This window comes from Zingiber officinale, chromosome 11A, assembly GCF_018446385.1.
Source record: "Zingiber officinale cultivar Zhangliang chromosome 11A, Zo_v1.1, whole genome shotgun sequence".
NCBI lineage: Eukaryota > Viridiplantae > Streptophyta > Magnoliopsida > Zingiberales > Zingiberaceae > Zingiber > Zingiber officinale.
Window position 1 is genome coordinate 85,010,186 of NC_056006.1, and position 17,806 is coordinate 85,027,991.

General features: G+C 43.9%; 1 protein-coding gene across 1 annotated transcript; it reads right to left on the reverse strand.

Annotated features, from left to right (window-relative positions):
* Nucleotides 1-15,159: 15,159 nt before the first annotated feature.
* LOC122031941 (WD repeat-containing protein RUP2-like) lies at nt 15,160-16,516 on the reverse strand. The gene has a single exon (XM_042591174.1). It carries the CDS (start codon nt 16,328-16,330, stop codon nt 15,230-15,232), a length of 1,101 nt encoding a protein of 366 aa, XP_042447108.1. The 5' UTR covers nt 16,331-16,516; the 3' UTR covers nt 15,160-15,229.
* Between the last annotated feature and the right edge of the window lie 1,290 nt (nt 16,517-17,806).

The following is a 17,806-nucleotide window of genomic DNA, read 5'->3' on the forward strand; positions in this document are numbered from 1 at the left end:
AATAGTATAGTTAGCTATTACCGCTTTGATGAGGAGAGCATCGTCATGTGGCACTTCGACTCCCTCCAAGTCCCTGGGCCCGAAACTGATTTCGGGCCCGTTCGCCCGTTCTTGGCTGCAGCCGACCGCATGGATCTGGAGCTGCCTGACACTTGCCTTCCGTGCTCTGTTGGAGTCACCTCCGGTCGGCCCGCCAGCGATGATGTTGATTTCGCCGCGGGACGTGTTGCTTCTATTTTCTTCTTCCCGAGCGGACGGCCTAGGCCGCTCCCTAGACACCCGGGGATAGTCCTCGTGCCTCTGAATATGATGCCGCTCGGGAGATTGTCACTGTCGCTGTCGCCTGTCGGATATACGCCGATCGGCTTCATGGTGTTGCTGTCGCCTGTCGGATGATGGTGAGCGACGACGGCTACTCCGAGGAGCGGGGTGGGCGATCAGGGGAAGGCTCCGGTAATCTCTTGTGTTATGCGTGTCAGTCCGGTGGAACGAGCAAAACATAGGGGTTCATACCTTATTCTTTGGTTTGGGCCGCTCGGCAGCTACCTCTTGGACTGCTTGGGACCTCGCGTGGTGAGGGCGAACTGCTTCGGCCCTTGGTCCTCTGGGCGGCTCCTAGCAATTGACAGGCTTCCGCTCGGCAGGGGCTAGCCGCTCAGTTGGAACTTCTTTTCTTCGGGCCGCCTGGGCTTCCTCCACATTAATGTACTCATTGGCCCGGTGTAACATATGATCGTAGTCTCGGGGCGGCTTCTGAATGAGTGACCAGAAGAAATCACCGTCCACGAGGCCTTGCATGAACGTATTCATCATCGTTTCTGAGGTGGCTGTTGGAATATCCATGGTCACTCGGTTGAACCGTTGGATGTATGCTCTGAGCGACTCCCTGGGCTCTTATTTGATGGCGAATAGACTAACACTAGTCTTCTGGTAACGCTGACTACTTGCAAAATGGTGGAGGAAGGCCGTGCGAAACTCCTTGAAACTTGTAATGGATCCGTCCGGCAGCCTCCGAAACCACCGTTGTGCCGATCCCGAGAGGGTGATAAGGAACACCCGGCACTTTACTCCATCTGTGTATTGGTGTAGGGTAGCTGTGTTGTCGAACTTACCCAGGTGATCGTCCGGGTCGGTGGTTCCGTTGTACTCACCGATCGCCGGGGGCACATAGTCCTTTGGTAGAGGGTCCCGCAGGATGGCCTCTGAAAATTACCGGTTGATCCGCTCGGGAGAGGCATCCGTTCGGGGGGCCTTGCCTTTTCTGTTGTCTCGCATAGGCGCCTCGTCGGATGAAGATCCTCGGTCACGATTAACTGTTGTGGCTTCAGGAGGCGTACGAAATAGGGTCCGATGAAAAGGAACCGTGGCCGGTGGTGCTTCCGCTCGGCCTCCCGACGCGGACGTCGCTTGTTGCTCGATCCTCTCGGCTTGCGCCTTCTGTTTTTGTTGTTCCACAAGCTTAGCTGCTCTTGCCTCGATCAGAGCGTCGAGCTCCTCCGTGGAGAGCATCACCGTGTGCGGTCGTCTAGCTTCGTCCATTGCTTCCGCTCGGATGCAGGTGTGTTCCCACAGACGATGCCAATTTGATCCTGTCCGAACGCTGAATCAACGGACGCTGGGCACGTGACCCTCTCCGAACTAATGACGTGGATCTTCGGCCGGTCGTAGGGGATCTCCGGCGAACCTGCAAGGAAGTCGGGGCGGGAAGGGGTTCCCGGCGACGACCCTCCGACGCTCAAGTCAGGCAAGAGGAAACTATGAAGTGGCTCCGAAGATGCGAGACTGCGTACCTCCGGCGAAGTGTGAGGACCCTTATATAGAGCTGTGAAGAGGCTTATGCACACATACCGAGGTGAATACATGTCCTCTTACCATACCTCAGTATGGGTTTGTCAGAGGAGCTTGCCTGACACCATACTGCTACAGTCCGAGCACCTCTGTGATGGGACGACAGAACCTTCAGTCGTAAGGTTTAGCGTATGACTTGGTCGTTGGACATGCCTGCTGTCAGAAGATGTTTCCCGATGCTTCGCTTGTCCTTTTGTCTCTTCTGTTCCCGCGCTGATCGTACGACCGCTCGGCGGTCCCATCACGTCCGACCGGTAGTAGGTACTGATCCGCTCGGGAGAATCCAGATTGTGTGCTCGGATGAAACTATTCACAGCATTACTGCATTATGCCTCGGCCGAGCGGGCTACCCGCTCGGCCCGGCGACCCTGTTCACCATGAGCGTCGGAAACCCGACTCCCCGTCGGGTTATCTTTACTTTCGCTTATACCCCGTTCGGCCGGTCGGCCTTTTGACATTTGACCTCCACGTGGCGTTGACTTCCCTCAAAGTGGGTCCCCCGTCCGATCGGCCGGATCAACAATGTAAAAGGAGCATAAAAGGTTTTGGATGAACAGTGTCCGAGGTACCTTCCAAGCGATGAAAGGCGCCTTGAGCTGGATAATGGAAGACGCCTTCGAGAGGTTGGAAGGCTCCTTTGGTCAGATAAGGTAGAAGGCTTTGTCGATGATAATGAGTAGATTTGTCAAGATAAAACTTTGGGGTTAAAGGCGCCTCTAATGTTATGGAAGACGTCTTCAACGCTCAATAAAAGAGCATCTCGACCACAACTCATACACAATTCTACTAGAAGCTTCTCTGTGCCTGTTTGAAGTTCCGACTGCTCCCAGCTTCATGCTGCTACTCTGCTACGCCATTGTTATGGCCCAACTACTACTGAGGAGCCATCCAACACCGAGCTTGATCCGATCATCTTCAAAGGTGTTGGGTAATGAGCTTTTATTATTGTATTTAATTTCTGCATAAAGGAAAGTGTAGCGTGTTATGTAGGATCGATGCATGCTAGAGGGGGGCCGGAGGGGGGGGGGGTGAATAGCAGTTGTGACTTTTTCACGTTTTCATTTAAAAACAATCGGACTAAAATGCAGCGGAAATAGAAGATAAAATAAAGCAAGCGCTAACACTTTTGGTTACTTGGTTGAGAACCTTTGACGACTCCTACTCCAAGGCCCACAATCGTTGATTGCTTTCGTTGGGCAATTTACTATCAATTCAAAAATTACAAATACAGATATGAAGTACAAGAACAATACAATTGAAGTACTTTTAATTAAAATTATATCGACTACGATCTAAGGATCTGAAAAGGATGAGCTTTCCATCGTCGGAGCAGAGTTTGGGCATTGTAGAGGTTCTCAGAGCAGCTCACGGAAGCTAATGATTGTCATAATTCGTTGTCCCAAAGTACTGGGTCGAGGCCTCCTTTTATAGCCAAGCTAGACCTAATCTAGATCCATTGATCTCGAGATCATATTTGACTCGACGTTGATTGGTTGACCGATCCTACCTGAATCAGTCCGTCTTCCATTCTAGATTCTGCCGCTTCGGATCAGTCTTCATTTAGTCGACCGATCTCACCGTTCAGTTGAACGATCCCCCTATCTTCGCTGGCTTATCTGATCCAATCAATTCGCTATTTATCCACCATTCAATCGACTGAACCTCCTTGTTCGGTCGACCGATCCCTTAGTCAAAACTTTATCTCAAGCTGAAATCCGATCCTTTTGCTTGGGTGTTCGGTTGACCAATCCACATGTTCAGTTGACCGAACAAGGCAAAATCTGGCCCTACAAAATGTTAGTCTTCCTGCAAAATAGAGTTAGAATAAAAGGTAAATAATATAATGATAAGTTTTGACAGTCTTCGAACTGTCCGATCCTGACTTAGAGTTTCGTTGAAATTTTAGGTCTGACCAACGCCTACTGTTCCCTCTTTGAGAAACACGTCTTCACCTACTCCTCTCAGGAGAGTTTACCTTTTTCTAGATCGGTCCTCCAGACCGTCTGGACTTTTGCTCAGTATCCGAGACTTTAGGACTTCTCCTCTGGACATCCGATCCCCGATCCATCCAGTCTTTCACCTGGTGTCTGCGACCCCTAGAATTTTTACCTAGAGTCCTCGACTCTAGGATTTCGCCTGATATCTTCGACCTACCAAGACTTTGCCCAGTCCCCAGACCAGGACTTCGTTGCCTAACCGTGAGGTGTCAAAAATGAACCTGAGCCGATGACCCAACCCGAGTTGACCCAAAGAAAATCAGGTTCGGGTTGGTTCGGGTTGGGCATTTTCGGGTTCAGGTCGGGTTCGGATCGGGTTCGGGTTGGAGGGTTAGAGAGTTAAAAATTTTCGGGTTAGGTCGAGTCGGGTTCGGGTTGACCCAGGTTGACTTAAATATAGGGTTTAGTGGGGTTTTTGGGGTTAAATCAAATTTTATTTTAAAAATTAAGATGTTTTTATGTATATTAATATCATGGTTGTATGATAATGATAGAGTATTGAGATAAAAATGAAGAATTATAGGAAAAATATCCCAAAAAAGTCATTTTGAATCAGATTTTCGGGTTACCTGGGTTGGGTTTGGGTTGATCGGGTTCGGGTTCAGGTTTAGGTATTTTGGGTTGAAGTCGGGTTTGGGTCGGGTTCGGGTTGGATTAAAAAAAAAACTCAACCCGACCCAACACGACCCGACCCACCTGAATTGACACCCTTACTTAACCGCAACTAGGATTTTCCATAACCTAGGGTTACCCCCCTCTAGGACCTAGGGTTATCTCCCCCTAAAGTTTTCCGCTTGCCTAGAATTCATTAGAACTTTTACTTAAGAACACTTAGGACTTTCATGTAAGGTCAGTCACACTTATTAGATTAACAAGACAACTTAACTTTGAACCCTTTGCCATTATCAAAACACAGGTTAGATCGTCTAGTGCTCCCTGCACTAATATGTTACACTTGTCTTGACTTTTTGATTGTACTCGTTTCCCTCTTCCGGCAGATTTGGAAGAAAATTTTAGTGGATTACCCATCGATAAATCCACAGGATCTAGGTCTTGGAATAGGAGTCGTCGAAGGCTTCGAACCAAGTAAAACTGCTTGTGTTCTTGTGATTTCTTGTTTGTCGTTTCCGCTGTGCATACTTTGTTTTTTTTTAAAGAAAAAAAATAAGTTTTTAAAACCACGTGATCCCCCCTCCACTAATGTGCGTCTTGATCCAACACCAAACTCTTATACAGCTTGGCCGAGTTATAAGCGTGTCTGCCCTCGTGCATGTCCCAGACTCTCGTGTCGCTAGACCTAGTTATAAGAGAGCTTGCCCTTACGCCTATGTCCCAGGCTCTCAGGTCACTCGACCGAATTAATTACAAACGGTTTTCCCCGTGCATTTTGACCATCCAGTCGTACAGTCACTTAACCAATATTACCCAAACGGGTTGTCACATACTAGTGCTGAATGGAAGATAAGCGAATCAAAGGCTATGCGAATATACTGAGGCGAGAACCTTTCAATCAGTTGAAGTAATACTCGCAAGAGTCAACAGCTATTTAAGCACTACTCACATGAATGGGTGTGCACACATTAACATAATGCTAAGGAAAAAGGGTGAAGGCTAAGAAACACAAAAAACATGTCTAGTCAGTTGAACTTGTAGCCTCCTTCGACTAAACTTGAAAGAAAGGTTTGTGATGTGGCAAATATGGTAAGACCTTAATAACCATAATTTTGCTACATTATTTTAATTCATAATGCATGTTTTTAATGATCTTGTTCATAGATAAAACCTATATTGACATCATAATTCATGCATTGCATTTGTCTTGGACTTAATTGCAAATTAATTTATTTTCATGGTATTTGATGCTAATATTTTGATATTTTCTTTGTAGACATCAAAAGGGTCATGGACCCGATCAGATCAGACCATATTTGGGCTCAAATCTAGGGCTAAACAAGTCGGTCAAGTCTTGGAGCGATTCGGACCGTCCATTGAAGATCAGAGAGATCTAAGCCATCAGTTGAAGATCCATCCCATCCAACCTACTGAAGAGCATATCTTAGCCGTAGATGAAGACCCAGAAGCTTTTGATCTAGATCTAAGAAGCTCTCACCGTTGATCAAGACTTGGAGCAATCTGGACCATCCGATCAGATGTGATGTTGATTTAAATCGCGTGAGAAGATACAATGTTCCCTGAGCTCGGGCATCCTCATGACGTTGTGACACTGTTCATCTTCATCCCGCAGCTCCCGTTCCACTTCCCGATTTGTGAGCAAGTCTTCTTCGTCGTCGGTGATCACTGAGCTGCCGTCGTTCGTTGTCCGAAGTGCGGCAGAGGGTGTTCCCCAGTCCGTGAGTCAAAGCTCTGTTTCCCCATTCCGCAATCCAGATTAGAGGGCGTTCCCCATATTTATGATTCCCATCAGCCGACGGAGCTTGAAGGGCGTTCCCAGAAGCTTCAGATTTCATTCTATCTTCCATTTCATCTGCTGCATTCAAACCGATCTAATCAATTGATCGGATGAAGCAATTTCCATAATTTGGCTACTGTTCTTCGTGCGATGAGAGTGCCAGTCAGTCTGTGAGTTTGATGGGCTTTCCCTGATGCTGTGATCGAAAGCTTGCACTAGCTGGTAGCTTGGTTTTTCACCAGTGATGGTTTGATGGGCATTCCCTGATTCATCTCTGTTTCACAGCAGAGAAGAGAGGTTTTGTTCCGGGCTTTGGGTTATGGAATGTTATTAGTTAGTGTTTTCTTTTCTTTTGCATGAAACTTACTTAGATCTTCAGATCTGATCCCTTACATTGCACTTTAAATCCTGTTTGAGTTTTTGTAATTCAAATAATTCCAATTTTGATTTCTTGCTTGCAATCCCGACCTTATTAAACCTTTGCAAATGACCTATGTTCTGTTTTGAATTTGTAGTACTGCTTATTGTTAGTTTGTAGGTTTTTGATACTTAGTTAGCAAATCAGATGCTACATTCAAATAATCTTTGTGATTGTGATATTGCTTAAGTGTTGATTGCTTAACTTGAGTTGTTGATTGTTACTTCTATTCAAAATTATTTGGTTTGAACATTTGAGTTTAGTTGTTGAATTTGATTATGAATGTGAGTGGAATGCTATTTTGGCTTCTACAAGTTTGTTTGGTGATTGTATTTGTTGTTACTGAATTGTGAATGGAGGAATCCGAATTCAATTAAAACTAACTTGGTGAGAAGGAATTGGATCATGTTTAGAAGAGAATAACCCTTTTCTGATTCTATTCTTGATTTTATTAAACAAGTTCAATTTGTGATGTGAATCAAGTGAAAATGCCCTACGGACCTTGTTGATATAAGAATTCATTTTGAAGCAATTCTAGAATTCATATACACTAGTTAGCTATCCTTGGAAAAATATGACTTGGGACTCGTTGCTACAACACTTGTCTTAATTTTAATGAGTTTCAATTTTAAATTAATTTGAAGCGTCTAGTGACATGTGAAAAAGACTACTGTCAAATTTTGGCGTTTCAATCAGTTGAAGTAATACTCGCAAGAGTCAACAGCTATTTAAGCACCACTCACATTAATGGGTGCGCACACATTAACATAACGCTAAGGAAAAAAGGTGAAGGCTAAGAAACACAAAAAAACATGTCTAATTAGTTGAACTTGCAGCCTCCTTCAACTAAACTTGAAAGGAAAGTTTGTGATGTGGCAAATACGGTAGGACCTCCAAAGTTGGGGTCACGGTCAAGGCAATGTGGCGATCAAAGTTAGGATGTACATGGCCGAGCGAACCACTTATCTTGGATAGGGCTCCCAGAATAAACTCGGTTGGCCTCAGAGTCAGTTAAACTACATATATCCGCCTAGCCCCAGAGCTGGTCGGACCTCCAGACGCAGTTCCTCATTACTCCAAGGCACAGTTCCTCATCACTCCTGGGCACAGTTCCACGTATGGCCCCTATAGTCGGTCGGACCTCCAAACTCAGTTCCTCACTACTCATGAGTGTGGCTCCTAGCATACGACTGCTCGACCCTAAAGTAGATCGGACCTCTAGACTCATTTCCTCACTACCATGAGCGAGACTCCCAGCATACGATCACTCGACCCTAAAGCCGATTGGACCTCCAGATTCATTTCCACACTACTCATGAGAGGTTCCTAGCATGCGTTCGCCCGGTCCCAGAGCTAGTCGAACTTCCAAACTCAATTCCTCACTACTCATGAGCGAGGTGTTGGAACCCCAAGGTTGTTTTGGTGTGATCAACAAGTCAAGTTAGGTCCTGCGTTGTATTTAACCTTGTGTCTAAGTATGCAGGAGCTTAGGAGCACAGGTACTCGAGCGGAAGACGCAGCTAGCGAGAAGGACGGCACGCGGTGCGTCCGAGGGACGAGGTGCTGCGGAAGAGTACACCGGCGGACGAGAAGGAAACGCGCGCGGTGGTTCCGAGGGACGAAAGCCGGAGCGGAAGATTGCTCGGGGAGCAAGAGACGCAGCTAGCGCGAAGGTCGGCACGGGGTGCGACTGAGGGACGAAGATTGCGGATGAGTACGCTGGTGGACGAGAAGGAACACGCGGCAATTCCGAGGGACGAGAAGCCGGAGGGAAGCACGCTCGAGAAGGCCGGAACATGGGTTCAGGTGAGCCCTATTCCGGAAGGCCGAGATCACCCAAGCAAACGGAACCGGAGTCGAAAAGTCAACTTATGTTGATCTTAGGGCTCCGGGCGCCCGGACCATTCCGGGCGCCCGGACCATTCCGGGCGCCCGGAACCGACCGGGGCGCCGGAACCCTTCCGGGCGCCCAGAATCGACTTTTCAACAGGATCGAGTTTTGACTCGATCCGACCGTTGGGGGATAAAATTTATCCCCCCCCCCAGGGCGCCCGGAACCCTTCCAGGCGCCCGGACCAAGACTATAAATATAGCCTTGGTCCAGAAGCTTAAACAGAACTCACTGATTGTAAATCCAGTGCTTGCACACTCTCTTTTAGTCTAAGCTTCTGTTTTCTGCACTTCAACGTTGTACGAGGCTTCTCCGCCCGAAGGAGTTTTATTGAGCTTAATCTTCCTTGGATTAACAACCACATCGGTTGTAACCAAGTAAATCTTTTGTGCCTCGCTTTTCTTTATGCTTTTAATTTATCTGCTTAACTTAATTATGCAAGTGTTAGCCAAAAGAGTTCGAGGAGGGTTTGTTTTCTTTTTTTTTTGTGTTAGCAGGATATCCAACAACCCCCTCCTAGCTGGCCCAACGGTCCTACAAGTGGTATCAGAGCCGAGTACGCCTCAGAAGGACTAACCGCCGTCTGACGCAACAAAAACGATGGCCGGAGCTAGCGACTACCCACCTGCATTCGAGGGAGAGTTTTCCATCTGGAAACAAAACATGGAGGTATACCTTAACTCAGATTCTGACATTTCTTTAATAATGAAATTTGGTTATGAAGAACCAAAGAACACGAACGGAGAAGGACTCGATCTACGCCTCTGGAACGAAAAGCAATGTGAGGAGTCTATGGCAAATGGGCGGGCAAAATATTATCTTCTGAATGTAATACCAAAGGAAGATTTCAAAAAGGTCGCAGATTATGAAAGCGCAAAAGAACTTTGGGAAAAGTTCTTGCAGCTCTACGAAAAACCTTCAGAAGCTGACACCTCAATAGACACCGAGCCACCGACAGAAGAGTCCGAAATCGAGGTAAGTACTACAACAGCCGAAGTACATCCCGAGATCGATGAAGGGGGAGAATCTTCGGAAGAAAGCAACTCGATAGGGGGAGAATCAATTACTGACAAGGTAAGTCAGGTATGGACTCGAACCTCTGATCAATTGAATGATTCAATCGAAGAATTGCCTAAAAATTTTTGCGAATCATCGAAAGAGTTTTTTATATTAGAAAATCAATTGTCAAACTTATCCTGCAAATTTGAAATATTATCGAAAGAGTTCTTCGAATTTCAAAATATCTTAACAAAAGAATTTTGCAAGTTGGAAACTTTGCTAAAAAACTTTTGTGAATCACAAAGAAGTTTTTTGAAAGAACTATGCAACTTAGAAATATTATCGAAAACTTTTTCTGGTCCTAAAAATTTGGAATTACAAATTACTTTATTGAAAAAGTTTTATGAATTAGAAATTGATTCATCGAAAAATATTTTCGGATTAAGAAACCTATTATTAATAGATTCCTGTAAATTCTTATTGTTAAAAAATTCTGGCAAATTACAAAATATTCTTTCAAACGAATTTTGCAGATTGCCGAAAGATTTTTTTATATTATTGAGGAATTTTATCAAGTTAGAATTTATGCTATTTGAATATTTTTGTGAAGTTGAAATTCAAAAAATAATAGAAATTAACATGATACAAATTGTTGCATGTTTAATATTTATGACTTTAAATTTGAAACAGTGTGATTTAAGAAGTTTTGATAAATTAAAATGGAAATTTAAATCCTGTTGATAAAGAGCATTAGAACAACAATTAAATAAATGCAAAGAAATTTTTTTTTACGTTATCAATTTTGCTAAATTTTCTTAGAATGATTTTTGTTGTGAAAATTATTGCAAAATTTTCAAAGTTCTCGAAATTGCTCTAAAAGGATCTTAATGACTTAGAAATTCTTTTGTTTAGAGGTATTTTTTTCTAAGTCTTTAACTCTTAGATTGGTTTTCTTGAAACCCCATTTTTATTGTGATCAAAGGGGGAGAAGAGAAAGTATAAGTCTAGAGGGAGGTAGAGAAAATTGAAATTTTCTGTTAAAATTTAATTTTATCTATCATGTTGCATGTTATTGCAATAAACTGTTTAATTTCATATCTATTTTTGTCCCTAGCTTAACTTGGGTTGATCACACCAAAAAGGGGGAGATTGTTAGAACCCCAAGGTTGTTTTGGTGCGATCAACAAGTCAAGTTAGGTCCTGCGTTGTATTTAACCTTGTGTCTAAGTGTGCAGGAGCTTAGGAGCACAGGTACTCGAGCGGAAGACGCAGCTAGCGAGAAGGACGGCACGCGGTGCGTCCGAGGGACGAGGTGCTGCGGAAGAGTACACCGGCGGACGAGAAGGAAGTGCAGTCGGAGCGGAAGATTGCTCGGGGAGCAAGAGACGCAGCTAGCGCGAAGGTCGGCACGGGGTGTGACTGAGGGACGAAGACTGCGGATGAGTACGCTGGTGGACGAGAAGGAACACGCGGCAATTCCGAGGGACGAGAAGCCGGAGGGAAGCACGCTCGAGAAGGCCGGAACATGGGTTCGGGTGAGCCCTATTCCGGAAGGCCGAGATCACCCAAGCAAATGGAACCGGAGTCAAAAAGTCAACTTATGTTGACCTTAGGGCTCCGGGCACCCAGAACAATTCTGGGCGCCCGGAACCGACCGGGGCGCCCGGAACCCTTCCGGGCGCCCGGAATCGACTTTTCAACAGGATCGAGTTTTGACTCGATCCGACCGTTGGAGGATAAAATTTATCCCCCCCAGGGCGCCCGGAACCCTTCCAGGCGCCCGGACCAAGACTATAAATATAGCCTTGGTCCAGAAGCTTAAACAGAACTCACTGATTGTAAATCCAGTGCTTGCACACTCTCTTTTAGTCTAAGCTTCTGTTTTCTGCACTTCAACGCTGTACGAGGCTTCTCCTCCCGAAGGAGTTTTATTGAGCTTAATCTTCCTTGGATTAACAACCACATCGGTTGTAACCAAGTAAATCTTTTGTGCCTCGCTTTTCTTTATGCTTTTAATTTATCTGCTTAACTTAATTATGCAAGTGTTAGCCTAAAGAGTTCGAGGAGGGTTTGTTTTCTTTTTTTTTTTGTGTTAGCAGGATATCCAACAACCCCCTCCTAGCCGGCCCAACGGTCCTACACGAGGCTCCCAGCATACGTCTGCCCCGCCCAGAGCTAATTGGACCTCCAGACTCAGTTCCTCACTACTCATAAGCATGATTCTCAGCCTACATCCATCCGACCCCAAAGCTTGTTAGAATGTATACTAAAAGCCTAGCTTTTGGTATAAAACATTTATCTAGAAATAAGAATCACATTGGTCAAATGTCTACATTTGTGATAAATGTAGTTGTTCAATTAATTTATATTGTAGATAACATGGTGTGTGGTGTCACACACAGAAGATCATGTTATCAGTACCTTATAAATTATAAACAGTAGCTCACGACCAAGATGGAAAGGAACAAACCATTGGAAGGTCATAGTGTAATTAGGTATTAGTTTATCTTAACTATATAATTACACTAGTACACTTAGAGTGTATTGAGTAGGACCATTTGAGGTCGTTCCTTTTATACTGACTTTATGAAGGAACAAAGACCTCAGTTATTATGGAAGTGTGTGCTCTTAATCCTAATATAATAACAAGCACATATATTTGATATTTATTTCTTTAATTTATCAATGGGTGAGATTTAGTTCGATAAATCAATAAGCCCGATAAGTTGGGAAATGATATCACTTATAGTGTGTTGTTGATTATAGAAGGAAACAGTGTCCTAATAATCTAGGTTGAGAATGCCCCCAAGAGGAGCTAATAAGAATTGTCATGTTAAACCCTGCAGGTGGACTTAGTCCGACATGACAATGAAGTTGAGTGATACTACTCTTGGAGCTAGATATTAATTAAGTGAGTTGTCAGTAACTTACTTAATTAGTGGACATTTGTTATCTTAAACACAGGGAGACTAACACACTCATAATAAGAAGGAGCCCAAAATGTAATTTGAGATTGGTGCGGTAGATCAATAATAGTTCTCTAGTGGAATGAATTATTATTGATAAAATTAAGTTGTGTGTTCGGGGCGAGCACGGGATGCTTAATTTTATCGGGAGACCAAAACCAATTCCTCCTCTCGGTCCCTATCATAGCCTCTAGTATATAGAGATTTATACCCACCGCATACCCACCTTCTTACCCATCCAATGGGGTCGGCCAAGCTAGCTTGGAACCCAAGCTAGGGCCGGCCAAGACCAAGTGGATGAGCCATGTAGGTGGCCGGCCAAAGCTTGGGTCCCAAGCTTAGGTGGTCGGCCACTAGAATATTAAAAAGGATTTTTATTAAAATTATTTCTTTTGTGGATATCATGATTTTAAAAGAGAGTTTAAAAATTAAAAATTTCCTTTTATATCTTTCTACAAAAGATTAAGAGAAGAGATTAATCTCTTTCCTTATTTGTAGTTTAAAATGATGGTTTTAATTTTTGGTTAAAACTTTCCTTATTTGTAAATCATCTACATGTTTAAAAGAGAGTTTAAAATTTGAAATCTTTTTTTATTTGTTGATTAAAGGAGGATTTTAAATTTTAAGAAAACTTTCCTTTTTAACCATGTTCATGATTTAAAAGAAAGTTTAAAAATTAATAATTCTCTTTTATTAGTTTCTACAAAAGATTAAGAAAAGACTTGATATCTTTCCTTATTTGTAGATTAAAAGAGATTTTAATTTTTAGAGATAACTTTCTTTTTATCCACATGTTTAAAAGAAAGATTTTAATTTATTAAATTTTCTTTTTATAAACCAATCATGAAGGGATTAAATTATTGGAGAAATTTTTATAAATTTCCGGAAACAAATTAGGAAGTTTTAATTCTTGTTTTAATTAAAACTTTCCTTGATTTGGGGCTTGAGGTGGCCGGCCATTGAAATTATTTTTAATTAAATAATTTTTCTTTTCAATGGAAAAAGAATTAAGGAAATTTTTATTAAATTTTCCTTATTTGCCAAGACCAAGGATTATAAAAGAGGGGGTAGAGGAGACTTCAAGGTGAACGACTCTATTCTATTTTTCTTCCTCTTTTCCTTGGTGGTGTGGCCGGCCCTTCCTTCTTCTCTTCTTCTTCTCTTTATGGCCGAACCTCTTCATGCTTATGGAGTTTTAATTGGTGGCCGGATCTAGCTTGAGGAAGAAGGAGAGAAAGCCTACATCCTTTGGAGCTTGGTTGGTGGAAAAGATCTTCATCTTTTGGAAGCTTTGTGCTTGGCCGAAATTTGAAGAAAGGAGAAGGTGCTTTGGTGGTTTCTCATCTCGGAAGATCGTTGCCCACACAACGTCCGGGGTTAGAAGAGGAATACGGTAGAAGATCAAGAGGTTTTTCTAAAAGGTATAACTAGTATTTTTTTCTTTCCGCATCATACTAGTTATTTTTGGAAATAATACTAAATACAAGAGGCATACGATTCTAGAGTTTCGAATTTGTTTTCGATATAGTGTTCTTTTGTTTTTCTTTTCCTTGTGATTTGATTGTTCTTTTCGGTTAACCTAAAGTTATTTTAGGAAATTAAATATTAGCTTTCCATAAAAGGTTTTGTCTAGTCGGTGGTGGTTGCTCCCATATCCAAGAAGGTCATGTGCCTCGCCATGTCAGTATTGGGAATCAATTATGGAAATTAATATTTAATGGAATTAATAACTTAAGGTGACTTGGGTCGAACGTGTTAAGTTCCGCAGGAGATCCAAGTCAAAACCTAAAAGAACAAATAGATTAAGTTTTGGATCAAACGTGTTAAGTTCCGCAGGCGATCCAAAATTTAATTTAAAAGAACACATGGTAGCTAGGAAAAGGTTCAGACCTTTGTACAAAATTTTTGTACAGTGGAACCTCTAGGTTTTCCGAGTAGCAACCAACAAAGCTGATCGGATCTCCTTTAGGAGACAACATTGTCACATAATAACAAAATCTGTCAGAGAATAACAGCTACTCACCAGAAAATATTCCCTTATTCTGGCATATACATGTAATGAAACCTTTCTTTGCCTAGAAGAGGACTGTTGTACATACTCCATCACTCGAAATATTCTAACACCAGACATTCTTTGTCGCCTCATTATTATGGAGGTTATTAGAGGTGATATAAAAAAGGGTTATCTCCGTTAGTCAAGTAGATACACATATGCACACATCTACATTATTGTTCATCTTTTTCCACACTTTTCACCGGACTACGATTCTAACTTGAGCATTGGAGTGTCTGCACTAGAGAGTCACTCCTTAGTTCTCACTCTAATGCCCCTGTTTATTCTCTCGATGGTGTCCACATGTCCATCCGTGACATCAAGGTCTTCGTCTTCTCGTAGTTAACAGTATTGCCACTTCTTCAGCGTATCATCTCCTTCGCTTTAAGACCATGTCATTTTATATTTTTAAATTAATTAATTTATTATATCAATTAGAGTAGCCGATTAATTCTAGATAATTTTGAACCCTAGCTGTGCCCCCGTCGGGTTGCTAATCGGATGACAGCTTCGGGAACATTATTTACCCGCCTTCATCCTGCAACGGCCGACGATGAGGAACGCTGTGGGACATTCGGGAAAGAAATCACCTTTTACTTGATTGTAATGAAGAACACAAAAGATTTTTAAAAAAAAAACTCGATCGATCAGTAAGAATTTGATATCTTCGTCGTGACAAACACTTGCAAGGTTCCATCCGATGCTCCGGCGGCGAGCGCGCCGGGTTCACCGTCCGACGGTAGCTGTATCCAGCTCACCGCCCCTACGAACCCATTCCCGGAGCTTCCGCTTTCCTGCCTCCGCCGCCGAAATCCCTGCACCCAAATCGGGTCTTCCCAGCGGAGGTCGTAGACGAAAACCTCTTCGCTCTCCGAGCCGCTTCCGATGAGGCCGGCGCCGCGCCACACCGACATGCCGACGAAGCTCCGGGCGTTGGAGTGGCCGCGGTACGCCCGCACCTGCCTCCCCTGCTCCCATTCCCACAGTCGGTGCGTGCCGTCCGTGCCCGAGGTGACCAGGCGGCGCCAGCCCTGCGCGAACCGCGCGTACGTCACCGCCCGCTCGTGGCCGCCGAGAGTCGCCACCGGCCCCGCCGCGCCCGCCCGCGCGTCGAACACGTACGCGCGCCGGTCGGCGCTGCCCGCCGCGACCCACGGCCCGCCCTCCGGGTCGAACTCCACGCCGCAGACCGGCCCGCCGGCGCGCATGACGGCAGCCGCGCGCCCGCTGCCGCCGCACCGCGGGTCCCACAGCTGCACGGTGCCGTCGTCGGAGCCGGAGGCGCCCAGGTCGCCGCTGGCGGAGTAGTCCACGCTCCAGACGCGGCGGCCGCCGTGCTCGTCGCGCTCCAGCACCACCGCGTTCCGCTCCACGTCGTACTCGGTGACCACTCCGTCGTAGTCGCCGGACCCGATGACGCGGCCGTCGGACCCGGGGCGCCACCGCAGGCTGCTGAGCTTGGCCGGCGCGCAGATGCAGAGCCGGCAGGCGGCGGAGCGCTCAGACACAGCGGCGTGCGGCTCGGATTGGTCGGGCGCCGGAGGCAGCAGAGCAGCGAGACCGTACAACCTTATCTTTCTAGCGATGCCTGCGGTGGCCAAGAGCCGACCGGTGGGGTCGAACTCGACTGCGCCGATGGCGTCGGAGGCGTCGGCCGCCGCCGCCTCCGGGGAGATGAGAGAGGAGAGTCGGAAGCACCAGTGGGACTGAGCTCTCTCTTCCGAGGAGTCGGCATGCGAGTCGCTCATGGCCCATTCATGTAGCAATGGTGAAGCCTAATTAAATTCCAATTACCTTCCTTCCTTCCTTTCTTCCTTCCTTTCTTCAGTCCCTATCATCTTCCATTTTGATTTTGATTTTGATTTTGATTTTGAGACGATCGATCTGATCCAGTGCATTTGGAATGTTTGTTTCTTAAAGAGATGGGACTTGGAGTTGTGGTGCAAAATCAGAAGAAGGGCATTGGATACATGTTCAGTGTCAAAGCCACATATTTGGCTACAGACACGGAGCTGTCAGTGAATTTGCTACGCATGCAGATGGGTGGCCCTCCAGGTTCCAACAGGATTCCCTCACTCAACTCGAATTTAAGTCGATGCTTCAACGCCAACGGTACACCTGACAATGCACCTAATTCTACAAGATATTTGTTGGGCGTGGATTTGCATTTCGAGCGCTTGGAATTTTTGCAATGGAAGATGGAACTTCGTCTGTATACTAATTTTGGACTGGCAGAGATCAGAATAATTAAAAAGCGTTCCATGGATGGATCCTGATTCCTAAACTGGGCATGAACGATTCAAAAGACGTTAATCACGTGTTAATTGGTTCATGTAAACATGAATGTGATTTTGTTAATTAACTACGTTCTTCGAGTGAGATCATGGATGGGGGTGGATTTAATGAGAGGTGGGCGTTTTTTTCAGTGTTTAGGAGTTTTGGCACACTGTTCTTTAATTGTTTTGTGGCGACGAGTCTGCAGGAACGTGGGACAATGCAAGCCTGTAAGAGCTGCCTCTCCTTAATGATGAAGATAGCTAGCTTCTCTTTTGGAAAGTTTTTATTTATTTATTTATTCTTTCTTAATACGATTTTTTTTTTAAAAAAAAATCATTAATGAGCCAAAAGTAAGATTTTCAATGTGTCCTGAAGAATTGTAAGTGTCAAACAATATTTTATTAATAAATATTGGCCCAGATTTATTTCTGTATTAATTACTCATGTTTGACATTCAATAATTAAGATACATTTAGTATTTTTAATAGTTTCTTTAACTATTTTTAATTAAAATTTTATATTTTTACTGTAATTATTTCAAATTAGAAGACCATAAATTTATTACAATGAGACAAAAATTAATTTTTAATAGACATATGTTTTATTTTTCTATCCTCTAATCACTTGTCATTATAAATTGATCTCATAATTTATCTCTCTTTATATAATTTAAAGATTACAAGGGATGTTTGATGGAACATAATTATTTTTTACTATAATTTATTGATGATGTTAACCTTAATAAATAATAATACAATTTTTTATCTGTATTTGATTGATAGTTCAGGTTTTTTTTTCTTCTAGAATTTACGGAGTCCTAAGTAATTATTATTACTCTTATTTAAATACTAATCATCCATTTTTTCTAAAAAAATATTCATAAACCAGCCTAATAAAGTACAAGAACAGGTGATGCAATTAATTCAGGGAACAGTGTTGTTTTTTCT

Excerpts from the sequence above, each read along its gene's own strand:
- LOC122031941 (XM_042591174.1), bottom strand. The coding sequence starts at position 16,330 with ATGAGCGACTCGCATGCCGACTCCTCGGAAGAGAGAGCTCAGTCCCAC.